At 38.9% G+C, this 13,119-nt stretch overlaps 1 protein-coding gene across 1 annotated transcript in view; it reads right to left on the bottom strand.

The window, feature by feature from the left end:
* Positions 1-13,119, bottom strand: part of Shprh (SNF2 histone linker PHD RING helicase) — a 67,419-nt gene that overhangs the window by 37,069 nt on the left and 17,231 nt on the right. The window contains exons 10-15 of the mRNA XM_021220966.2: positions 12,533-12,784; positions 11,497-11,575; positions 9,238-9,401; positions 8,877-9,133; positions 7,550-7,671; positions 762-850 (exon numbers count right to left, since the gene is read on the bottom strand). Coding sequence (XP_021076625.1) covers positions 762-850; positions 7,550-7,671; positions 8,877-9,133; positions 9,238-9,401; positions 11,497-11,575; positions 12,533-12,784 — 963 coding nt within the window. The remainder of the gene's footprint in view (positions 1-761; positions 851-7,549; positions 7,672-8,876; positions 9,134-9,237; positions 9,402-11,496; positions 11,576-12,532; positions 12,785-13,119) is intronic.

The raw sequence follows: 13,119 nt of genomic DNA, 5'->3' as shown, positions 1-13,119 counted from the left end.
ACTAATGAGAAGCAAGAACCAAACTGACCACTCCTCCTCGGACACTGAGTTCAAAACTCTGGTGCTCAGTCTGTCTCCTTGCCCCTCTTGCATCTTTACTTCCTTTTCCTAAAGAGCAGAACAGCTTTGCTGTTAGGTACTCACATGTGTTTAAGGTCACTGTTCAAGGCCTTGCTGTTCAGCTAACCTTTGCTGCAACCCTGTCCTTCTTTACTCCTTTCTAAATGGCCACAGTATCACATGAAGACGTTAAGATCTAAAGCCTGGAAAGTCAACCTCCCTAGGTAGCAAGCCAGGCCTACTGAGGTTAATACCTATGTCCTTACTTCTCCCTTAGCTGGAATCTTACCTACCATCTGCTGGAAACAGTTACTGTTATAATTCAAACATACATCTCTTCCTAAAAGGCCTCTGAGAGTCTAGCACAGAAGATCAAGAAGGTCAGGTTTATGTATTGTGTTTATTTGGTCAGTTTACTTAGTTTAGCTAATTTTTCTCATTTGGTGAAAACTATTTAACAAATATGTTGATGTCATATGTAAAATTTTAAAATTAGCCTACTCTCTGAATTACAAATAATGCAAACTATCTCCCAGTATAGGCTATAGGCCTCCATAGAGAATAATGTTGATTTTCAAACTCTATTACTCAAATCATTCAAGACAATAGTAAAAAGGAATGCCAGCTTTTACCTCTAGTATTCTGACTCAGTTCACTGTTACCCTTTATTTTAACGTTAACATGTTGAAGGCTACACTCACTTGAAGGGAGTCGGTTTTGAGTTTTCCTTTGTGCTCCTCAGAGGATCGTAATACTTCTCTGTAGAGCTCTGCTGCCAAGGCATATTCACCTGCAGAGAAAGGACACAAGTCACAGCACTCCCAGTGCTAGCCAGTTACCTTTAGTCTAAAAAGTTTCACCACAAAGAGAACAACTTTAACTCTTATTATGGTTATTACTATTGATTCTTCAGTGCGGGGGATGAATTCGGGGCTTTGCACATGCTGGACAGCAGCCCCACCACCAAGGTAATACTCTCAGATATGCATCTCGGTAAAGAATCTGACCCCGTATTATGATTATTCCTGTTTTGTTTTGTTTTGTTTTGTTTTAAGGTGATTATGGTTCCTTTATTTCACAGGATATTTTAGTGTTTCAAATTACAGAGATAAATTTGGAATAAAGTATACTTATAATGACTTAAAATTATACTGAAAAAAAAAAGCTTAGAAAATAATACTCTCATTAGACATAAAGGTTGCCAATTAGCATTCATTATGACTTAAAGTTAAGACAAATTTCAGGGGGCTGGAGAGATGGCTCAGTGGTTAAGAACACTGACTGTTCTTCCAAAGGTCCTGAGTTCAAATCCCAGCAACCACATAGTGGCTCACAACCATCTATAATGAGATCTGATGCCCTCTTCTGGAGTGTCTGAAGACAGCTTCAGTGTACATAGATATATAATAATAAATAAATCTTAAAAAAAAAAAAAAAAGACAAATTTCAGTCACTGACAGTAATAAAAAGTATTCAAGTATTCATGACACTCTGGCCAATCTACATCTAATTTTCAGAAAAATAATAAGCTTTTATTGATATACATATTTGTTCCTGGTATGAGGCATAAATAATTTTCAATTAAAAACATATAAGCTAAACAAGAACAACAGTAAGAGGCAGGCCAAACTGGGGGGAGGAAAACCTAGAAGGCTTCACCCCGCTCAGAGAACGAGAGCAACTAAGCATCGGTGGGAGGAAGAATGGTCTTCCCAGGGGAGAGTTCATCAATTGGTTATCCACTCGGAATTGGATAGAGGCAGCCCTGAGAACAAATATACAAGTAACAATATACGTTCTGAGAACGCTATAGTTAAGTGTATATTGGTGTAAGCATATACACATATGCATGTAACAACAACTAATGAAAAAAGAAAAAATGATTTTGACCATGAGCAAGGAGAAGTAGATAGGAGGGTTTAGAGGGAGGAGGGAAATGGCATAACTGTTATCATCTCAAAAAATGACCGAAATAATTTTTAAAAACAGCACTTCAAAAACCAATAGTTTTTGTCTGTAATGTTAGCACTATGAGGGCATGGACTGGGTCTTTGAGGCTAGCCTGCACTATACAGCAAGCCACAGGCCAACTGGACCCCATCTCGAGAACAAACCAAGACAAACACACAGAAACCAGGCACAAATCTTAGCAGTACTTGCACTTCTGCTCACACACATCACAGTTCATGCTTACCCTGTTTTCTGTTTGTACTTAAGAGTATTCACAGGAAGGACTTCAAATAGTACCTAGTGAAGCATAGACTGCCAAACATTTGCCTGCGGGTCAAATCTGACCTTCTAGATCTCTATATCATTTCTCAGTTTAGAATGGAGATATGTATGTATGTATGTATGTATGTATGTATGTATGTATGTATGTCGGTTTCTCAAGACAGGGTTTCTCTGTGTAGACCTGGCTGTCCTGGAACTCACTCTGTAAACAAGGCTGACCTTGAAGTCAGAAATCCGTCTGCCTCTGCCTCCCAAATGCTGGGATTAAAGGTGTGCGCCGCCACCACCACCCGGCTGGCTTTATATTTTTATTCTTTGAGTGCTGGGGATTAAAATCAGGCTCTGTGTAAGCCAGACAGGTAAGCAAACTGCCACTGAGCTACATAGCAAGCCCAATTTTACATATTTTAACAGTGCATATGTTTTACGACATGAGAAATTCAACAACCATAAATAAAGTTGTATTGGAGCCCAGCTCTGCTCACTCCTGTGCTGTCCACAGCTGCTTCTGCATTGCACAAGCAGGACTGAGTGGATGCTGGGGACCCCTGTGGCTCACAAAGCTGCAAGGTCTTGTCTGCTTACTATAGAGAAGGGTGGTGACATCGGCAGGAAGGAGAGGAGTCATGGTTAACGGCTAGGATAAAGCATTTACTCTTATTTGCTCTCTGAGGAAAATCTCAAAACTAGTACATTACAAAATAAATTTAAAATGGAATGTCAGCAAAGTTATGAAATACAAAGAAGGTGCAGAGATGTGGCTATTTCTCTGCCAGGAAGGTATGTTATTCTTTCCTTAAAATAAAAACTTTAAAGTAATATTTAGGGTTATATTTATAACTAAAATCAGTTTCCTATATAGATATGTACACTGCTGTAAATTTGCCTCTCTTCTTTCACCTAAGTTAAAATATATGTATATGTATGTATGCAAATATATATATTCCCACATACGTACACATAATAGAAAGCATTCTAAAATACATACTTTCACAATACTGAGGACTCAGCTAATTTTTATTTGGTTTTATATTGGAGAAAATGATTTTCATAAAAATAAGTCACCTAATATATTGAGGAGTAATATTCAATTATCTTCATGCACTGAATTGTTTTCTTGAGACAGGATCTACCTATTTAACCTCAATTAACTTTGAATTCCCATTTTTATGCTCCAACCTTTGTGGTGCTTAGACTGAAATGCCATTCAGACATATGGACACAATTATTATCTATTTATAAAGAACAATCATTAAATAAATTCCCATTTAAAGGAAGCATTGTGGCTTAGACCATAATTTAAGTAGTTGATCAGGAATGATTCATTACAGCATCTGGCTCATGTTTCTAGAAATACACTATCTGTGGAAAACTCAAAATATGTATATGCCACAAGTTTTACAAATACAGGCCAAAGCCAAATTTGGAAATACATATTTTCAGCCACTTGATGGCACTAACACTTCCAAGTTACTTCAATAGATTTGAGAATTCCAAACTCATTTACTTCCAAAGAGTATCTGTAGAAAGCATGGTGTTTAAACTCATAATACCATGTGTTTAAAATACCAGTCACTGAGGATCTGAAAGTATTTGTCATATATCACACATTTCCATACTATAAGAAAAGTGTTTCCAGAATTTGAAAATGTAGATTTCTTTTCAAAGTTGTCTTTACTGACTGATCCATATATAAAGAGAGTCTAGGCAGCATTCGCTCCTGTAATTCCACCTACAGACAGGAGACTATAGCGGGAGTGCAGTGGAACCAGCTGCAGAGCAGCAGTGCAAGTTGTAGGGCAGGAGCCGACACATTCGTCCTGCCGACACCTGACCGCTTGAGAATGAGCAAACAAGATGTTCTACCCCAACCCTAACATCGGAGCAGGGAAAAGAAGTAATCAGTGCAAGAGGGAGACAAGATAAAAGCCCAGGGACAGAGATCCACTTCTTGTTAGAGCTTGTTACAACATAAAATGAAGAGAGAGGTAGGTGGGATGGTACATGTCTGTAATCCAGCACTAGAACACACAAATTCTGTGGCAGATATTCTGAATCCCAAGTGCTGGGATAACAGGCATATGTGCATCATGTCAGGCATTAGCAGTGTTGGGAAAGCAACTAAGCCATGTGAATGTTTCAGTAAGCAAAGTGGAGTAATATACCAATCACCAAGCAGTTATGCCAATAACACAGAGCAGTCATGAAACTCCTACACACAATATAAAACGCATATAGAAAAAGATCACTTCTAGCTGTAATGCAAACGTGACTTAGGGGCATGAGGAAAGAACACACGCTTGAGTTCAGCCAAGGCCACACAGCCAAGTTCAAGGCCTGCTTGGATTAGAGAGAGAGAGCTACTTTAAGGGTTGAAGGATACCATTTCTCAGACAGGATGCTAGACTTTAATGATCACAAAGTATTTTCATTACATTCATTATTCACACATTTTCAAAGGAAAGCATACATATTTTTTATTTGTAGTAGTCCAATAATCTGCAAACTCTAATCACAGTTACTCTATTCAATTAACTTGAGACTATTAAAAGCTGGTATTAGATATGATACACATTTTCCCAATTTTTGCTTAATTCTGTCCAAGTTGGTATGAAATAAAGTTCAACTGTAAAATTTTTTTACCAAAGTTGCTTGCCTATTCAGTCTTTTTTTAATGGACAATGAGGCCCAGGTAACTCTGATCCCTGGACTACTACGACTACAGAGCACACTTATCAAAATGGTTAAAAACATAGGAAATGTAAATTCGTAAGTTCTATTACTTGAAAGAGCCTGTCCCAAAAGGAAACTTCTCTTAAAGTTGTAGGTGCCATATTTGAAAAACGTATCAGAGCCACTCTAAACCCCTATTTTTGCTCTGTTAATTACTGCTAATAAAGCTTGAAAGGTGAGCAAGGCTAGCTCACTAAGTATCTGAGATCACTTCCTATCACAATCACAACGTAAGGAAGGGCTGGCTTCCTAGGTTTCAAGGTTTCCCTGTCACACTAAGAATGACACTTTCTGGGGGCAGAGCAAGGGCTGCTCTATACTGTGCTCTAAGGGACAGACAGCTGTGCTCAGTCGTGACGGCAGAGCAGCCAATCATCTTTCTGCCCTATCAGAGCTGCTTCTACACAGTTTGAATGGCTCACTCCAGTTCTCCTCAAGCACCTTGCAAAGGAAGACACTATCCAGGACGGTTCTGCCATGCCAAGGAACAGATAACAAAGGCCACTTGGAGGCTTAGAACAATTACGACATATTTCTCTGAACAAGTAATTTTCTGTTGTTGTACATGAGCATGCAAGTACATGTGTCTGTGTGATGTATATGCATGTGTATACAAATATGTATGGAGCCCGAATGACAATGTCAGGTGGCTGCTGTGGCTCAGGTACTGTCTGTTAAGTGTCTCAGATAAGTGTCTTTTCACTGGCCTAAAGTTCTCCAGGAGCCAGGCTAGATGGCCTGTCTCCTCAATGCTGGATTACAAGAGTGCACCGACACACAGACAGACTGGTTATTTTAAGCATGTTCTAGGGGAATCAAACTCAGATCTCCGTGCTTGCAAAGCAAGAAGCTTTACCACTCCAGGCCTTTTAAATGATGTTTTACGTTGTTATGTAAATGAGAGCAGCTATAAAATGACCCATGATTGCACATCAAAGTAGACTAATAGTAACTGTCATGGTGCTTGGTGGTGCAGAGGAGGGTTACAAGTGGACGACTGATGGAAATGCTATTTATCACAAGGTGGCTCCCTACCTCCAACACACCGTGAAGCAAATCTCCTCTCATTAGCAAGGGCTATAAACAAAGACACCACCAGCAAGCATAAATGCATGATAGTGTACAGTGCTAAGCCCAATGCATAGCTTCTTATGCACATAATCCTATGGTAAAGCTAAATTTATAAATTAACGTAACAGATGTAATGGAACTATAAACATATTTTAAAAATATTTTCTGCTTCAAATTTCCCTTAATTAGCCAGGTGGTGGTGGCACACATCTTTAATCCCAGCACTTAGGAGGCAGAGACAGGCGGATTTCTGAGTTCTAGGCCAGCCTGGTCTACAGAGTAAGTTCCAGGACAGCCAGGGCTATACAGAGAAACCCGGTCTTGAAAAAAAACAAAACAAAAAACAAACAAACAAAAACAACCCCCCCAAAACAAAACAAACAAAAATCTCTTATTTATTGATATGTAGGACCTCACATATCTTGATATTTTGTTCTCATTTCACTTCTAAATACTTCCTAGCTAATCTTTTGAATTCCCCTTTATACTGTTACTCCCTCCCTCAAATATGTGAAAGTATTTCTAGTTACTTTTTATTGGTATCTATTTTTTTAATTACATGTATTTATCTATGGGGCAGGAGGGGGTGCATGCCACAGCACACATATGAGGTTAAATTGTGGGACCTCTCCATCCAAAAGGTGGTACCAGGGACTGAACTCATGTCATCAAGCGTGGCAGGCGTCCCCTCAGCAGCCTGAGAGCTGTGGTAATTCCACTGTGGTAATACAGCAAGCACTGGGAGACTTAAACCTTACACTTAGTGACTTGTTCACACTTTAGATGTGTACTTGAAGAGAGCACACATTCTCTGTGGCTGGGCAGTGTTCAGTGAGTGCTGACTGGATCACTTTCACCCAAGTCTTTCTTCTCCTGCTTCAGTGTAGACACAACAACATCTGCTGTTCTGCAGTTGGGTCAGGGGTATCAACACCTGCTACTACAATTGTAGATTTGCCTATTCTCTTAATAAGTCTATCAATTATTGGATTATTTGAAAACTGTGGTTTTAGTTGTATATGAAAGATTTCAGATTTAATTTTGCATGTTCTTTCTAGACATTCTTGGCATACACTATGAATGTACAATATCAATTTTAAAATCAATTAACAATATGTCCAAGAATATATTACAATTTAATCATTTTTCTATTTCTAAGTTTTCTGGCTGTTTTTAATTTTTCACTATAAAAGACTAAGATAAATATCTTGTGGGAAAATCTTTGTTCATGTCTAAATTTCCTAAAATTTTCCAATTTACTATCTTCCCAAGGTAAAAATGTTTGCTTAAGGTACATGTACATTGACTGTTCTAGACGTGTTCTGCATAAGTGCTTGCTATATAATGGAACCCATTAAACTCATAGCAGTAGTGTGTGCGAGCATCATTCTGTAATCAACCTTCGTCAACAAGTACTGGAAGAATCAAATATAATAAAGCAATCACCTTCTACCTTTAATGATATGAATGCCTGCTAAGCCGTTAAGGGCACAAACTAGTTGCCGGTGGGCCTCTTCACATTCCGTTCCACATTTCTTCTGCAGGGATGTCAGCAACTCTTCCATTGTCATGGTGCTAAAAGAATAGACAGCTTTCAAAACTAGAATTGAAACCTCCTAGCATTACCTCAGCAGGAAAGTCAGCGTGCTGGAATGTCAGAGTACAGTGCTCTTTAGCATTTGCATCACACCTTCAGCAGCTTTCATCTCCACTTTCAAATATGTATTTACGAGTATGTGAGCATCTGAGTACGACGTGTGTGTGTGTGTGTGTGTGTGTGTGTGTGTGTGTGTGTGTGGCTTACACTTAATTGTTACTAATCTACCAAGTATTCTCCTACTTGATCTGCTTTCTTTGACTTTATTCAAAATGAACAGTATGATCTATTTGAAATAGTACAAGGGTTACAATGTAGGACTGGATATATTTAGAATCACATCTCTACAAATTAATTAGACTTATACTTTACTGTAAATTTAAATTTTAGTTTATAAAAAAATGAGATGTTCTAATAGTCAAGCCCAATGTTATTTCCACTAGATGTCTTAAACTATTTTTTAAATAGAAACTATTTCCACAGCAATCTATAATCTGTAAAACTTTTATCACTTTCAGCTTTTATTGTATGAATTTATCACCTTTGCTATTTCGGTTTATAATATACCCAAAAGTAAGCCCTAAATATAATCGTCTGTACAGCTCTTTGATAGCTAAAAGAGCTTCTTATAATACCAGGTACTAAACACGGGCCCCCTTTTAAAGTGTAGTCCACTACACAAAAAGAATTATAGAACAGGACACATCAAAGAATATAGCTAGCACATCCCTCATGTGGAAAACTAGAAGTATTATTAAGAGCAAAAGTTTTCACCAGGTGTGGGGGTGCTTGCCTTTAACCGAAGTACTTGGGAGGCAGAGGCCAGCCTGGTCTACAGAAAGAGTACAAGGGCAGCCAGGGCTACAGAGAAAAACCCTGTCTTGAAAGCAAAAAAAGAAAAGGTATATGTGAAGAATCCTCTCTAATCCAAAAATACAACCACAAAACCTGTTTAATAGTTTAAATTTTAAAAGAAATGAAACAATTTTTTATGACTCTTTTACTAATGAGGCTCCACAGACACAAATCCATGAAACTAAAAATAATAGTAATAATAATAATAATGATAATTTAACTGCTACCTAGCCAGAAGTCCCTGAATAAAACTGGGAGTCAAAAGTGCCTAAATACAGCCCACTACTGCAACATAAATCCCACAAGAGAAGTAAGTTGATGGTAGCACCTCTTCTGGAGTGGCAGGAACTCCCCACGAACAGCCTGTGGATGGCAGCAGGCCTGCCTGAGCCTCAGCAGTGGATACAGAATGGAGGAGACAGTCCTTCTGTCCAAGCTGCTGAGCTTCAGGGCCCAGTCAGAAATCTTCCTGAGCTTCACTATGGCATCCTGGCAGCACACCTCATGCTGGCGGTGATAGAAATGCCTCTCCACGGGGGAAAAATGGAGCCAGTGCATTTCTTCAGTCTGAGGTGGAATCTGGATCTGTATTGGGAAGTTGGAAACAATTTAGCCTGAAATGGTACTTCAATTGCAGCTTTGTTTCCGTATAACATTTGTTGTAGTCAATAAAAGTTTGGCATACTGACTTGGTCAATGACGTCCTTCTTTGCAGACCTCCACATTATCTTGGCAATAAAACTGTACAGGTGCTGAGGATTCTTCTTGCAGTATGGATGATAGAGAAGCCGAATCCACCAGTGTTTGACACAGTAAGGCTCAATTCCAAGAAAGACCACCAGCCCAAAAAGATCTGTAAAGGAAAAGTCACAGGACACAGGGCTAGTTGTTTCTGGGTTTATTTTGTCCCTGCATAAGAGCACTCACAAACCCACAAAGCACAGACAGAACTCTCCATGAAGTAGGACAGGATGCATCTTGTAGCTTCTTGAATGTCAACATTTTATCCCAGATCAATTGACATTTTTTGAAATCTACTGTGCTCTAGGTTCTGCTTTAATTTCTGGGATACTTAAGATGTAAGAACTACTACAAAAGCTTGCACTTTACTCACAAAACATCCGTGAACCTTCAGTAGATGCTGTGTTAAGACAGGTGCATTAAAGCCAAGACTTGTTAAATGAGAAGAACATGAAAAAATAAAAGTAGGAGCTAATTTCTTATGATGCAGAGAATATGCTCTGACCTAACTAACATCTCTAATGATCTTTCACCTGCTAACTTCATTTCTAGGGAACTAGTATAAGACAATACTGAAGTACACACAAAATTTAGTAAACCACTCTGAACCACTGTGCCATTTCTCCATGAATGTAATTTTCTTTATGCTTTTATGTATCATTAGTTGAAAAAAAAACACAATATATGCTCTCTTCAAAAGGAATAAAAATTATTTTTTAAAATTTCATGATTCCCAGCCAGAGAAAATCCTATCCTGGAGAGGGGAGTTGGGAACACAATCCCTGGAGCCATCAGCTATCATTACCTTCTGGGAAAGGGAGAGCAGACCTTGTGAAGTCAACCACTCTCGAGTGCAAGACCACACACCCCAAAATATTTGGGAGCACAAACTTGTCTTGAAGGATTAAAACCTAGGTGGGTGAGTGAGCTGGAGAAGAAATAGGGGAGGCTGGTGAATATGATCAGAATACATTGTATGACTCTAAAGGAACTAATAAAACTGTGAAACAAATAAACTACCTATTCCACCATTTGAGGATGGCCAACAAACGTTTTAGGTTGAAATTACTGTTTGGACAGGGCCTTACTATGTAGCTGAATCAAGTGACTCTGATAACAGCACATAGGAATTATACATTTTTATCTGCAGAAACCAGAGGTTTATAGTTCAGATCACATCAGTCTAATTGTTTATGTTCTGCTTAACTGAGGTCCTCTAATTATATCTGCTGGAAACAAATTAACAACTTAGTTCCTAAAGATGCTTTTCTTCTAGCATAATTTACAGATGTGTATGACTTAGAAATTTCAGCATACCGCACCTTGTTAATTTTCCTCACCCACTTTCTCTATTTCTCTAGTCTAGACCCATAGTGCTAGCATTGCCTACCTCCATTAATTGCTGCAGCCAAACAGCTGATATCCTAGTACATACTCTGCTCTCTGACAAATCATTCTCTATGTTAATGACAGTCATCTTTTGAAAAATAAATTCATCTACAAGATTTATTACATTGTATCTAAATCCTTCTAATAGTTTCCAATTTTTCAAAAACTTCACAAATTTTCAAAATTCAAAATCTATTTTTCCAAAAAACATAAGAAAAGTACTTTCCTATGGTCTACTAGGTCTCCTTTGGTTTTCTATCTTTCCTATGGTCTACCAGGTCTCCTTCGGTCTTCTCTCTATCCATTCATGAACGACTGCCCTGGCTTGTTCTCTAGCCACACTGACACGTGTGTAAGGTCTACTGCAGCCATGTTACCTTCAAGTGTCAGGCTCCTCTATTTCAGAGCGCTCTTGCCTCTCCTATCACTTAGCAGCGCTGCAGATCTCAACTCAGCTGTCATTTTCTTCAGTGTCCCTTAGATGAAATTTTCTCTCCCTCATGCTTTCCTTTCTTCTCGGGTTTTAAACCTTCTTTGGCACTCAGACTGAGTTGAGACCTATATCTATTTTGTGGAATGGGTACAACACTTGGCCAATTTAAAGCAACGGGAGTCCTCACTATGTATCTGATCTCAAGAAAACAAACTGAAACATCACCCAAGCTCCGTTTACAAGGTAATTGCCTTAAACTATAAAGACCAAACGTAAGTAAAAATACATTTAACTAAAGATTCTAACAAAGCTTAAGCATAGCAGTACTTTTCCCCATAAGTAAGCTCCTCAAGTCTGGCGACTGTGGAAAGCCTGGATTACTTACCTTCCAATCCTCTCTGAACTGGAGTGCCACTGATGCACCACCGATTAATCCCGCTCAAACGCTGGGCCATTTCTGCAGCCTAATAAAAGAAAATTATGAACAAAACCGAAACACAGAAATCAGGTGTGTGCTTCCTCATGAAAATGGCCCACTATAGCCCATTTCAGGTAAGATATTTAGTTTATGAGTTTTCACACTTGCTGTTGAATGTCATACTCAATGAGCCATTACCCAACACAGTGGCTCTCATGAGCCACACAGAGATGCAGGGCTGGCTCAAGCATGTAGAGAAGGAAAAATATCCTGAATGAATACACCCCCTTCACCACTCTGTAATACAGAGGTAGGCATCTGTACTATGAGATATGATTCATCAATTCAGTACAGGTTACAGACCGGTCACTGGAGATAGAATAAAGATAAATCATAGGGCTTGGGAGATTGCTCAGTCAGTAAAGTAATTGCTACACAATACTAACACCTGAAGTTGGATCCTTAGCACCAAAGTAAAAAGAAACGTGCCCAGCAGTTAAATCCTAGCACTGGGAAATGATGGCAGGGGGAATCACTGAGTTTGGCAAGTCAGCCAGTCTAGCTGGCTAACTCAGTAAGTTCCAGGTCTAATGAGAGACCATCTTAAACAACAGGGTGCAGAGTAACAGAGGAATGCCTGAGGTATACATACACAGATAGCTATAATAAAAAATCAATACGTGAGGGTCATTTTCTTTAGCCATTTGCTACAGGCTACTGGAGAACTCTTGATAAGCCTTCAAATTAGGTGAGAAGATTTAAAGTTCCCTAAGCATAGTTTGCTTTGAACCGTGTCATACACACAGATATCCAAGTATTCCATACAAAAGTATCATCCAGAGAATTAGAACAATTTCAAAGGATTATATAGTTGGTAACACAAGAGTATTTAGCAACAAATGTTCCAACTCTATCAGTACTGTGGGTTAACTGAATTCCAACTATTGAACCATTCATGTCCTTCGTTCCTTCCTCTGCACTCAAAGATGTTACAGACTCTTACTTTTACTGTAGGACACTCGACCATCTGAGCTTCATCAAGGCAGATCCTCCACCATTCCACCGCTACCAAGGGGCTGGGGATGGCCATATAGCGCTTCTGGTTCCTCAGACGACGCCCATCTTCACTATTGCTATGTGGGATATTGACATAGTTTAGTTCCGAACGAAGAACATCATAGGTAATGATAACTATATCTTGTTCTGCCAAAAAATGAGGCTGTAAGAAGCCGTCTTTCTTCACTCCTTGATATACCTGGGAAATAAGCAGCACCAAGAGTTATTACAGAAAACCTTGGCAGAGGCCAAAGAAATACTCATTTATTTATATTCCTACTGAACTGAGCCCTTTCTAAATTTGCTTTTGGCCATACATACTATAGATAGATTGCACAACTGTCTGGAGAAAGGTTATGCTTTTGGGAGCCAAGTGACATAAACAACACAAATAGAAGTATCACAGAGCAATTGTGACAGCACTGGTGGGACAACCAATCATGCAACTGACAGCAATCATGCAACTCAGAGGAGCTAATGATTCAGTCAAGATTTGAAACAAATGCTTAGGGCTCTTTCAACTGGAAAAAAAGG

The sequence above is a fragment of the Mus pahari genome, chromosome 21 (assembly GCF_900095145.1).
Source record: "Mus pahari chromosome 21, PAHARI_EIJ_v1.1, whole genome shotgun sequence".
NCBI classification, from domain to species: Eukaryota; Metazoa; Chordata; class Mammalia; order Rodentia; family Muridae; genus Mus; species Mus pahari.
The sequence above is the reverse complement of the archived record's forward strand: the minus strand, read 5'-3'. Positions and strand labels throughout refer to the sequence as shown.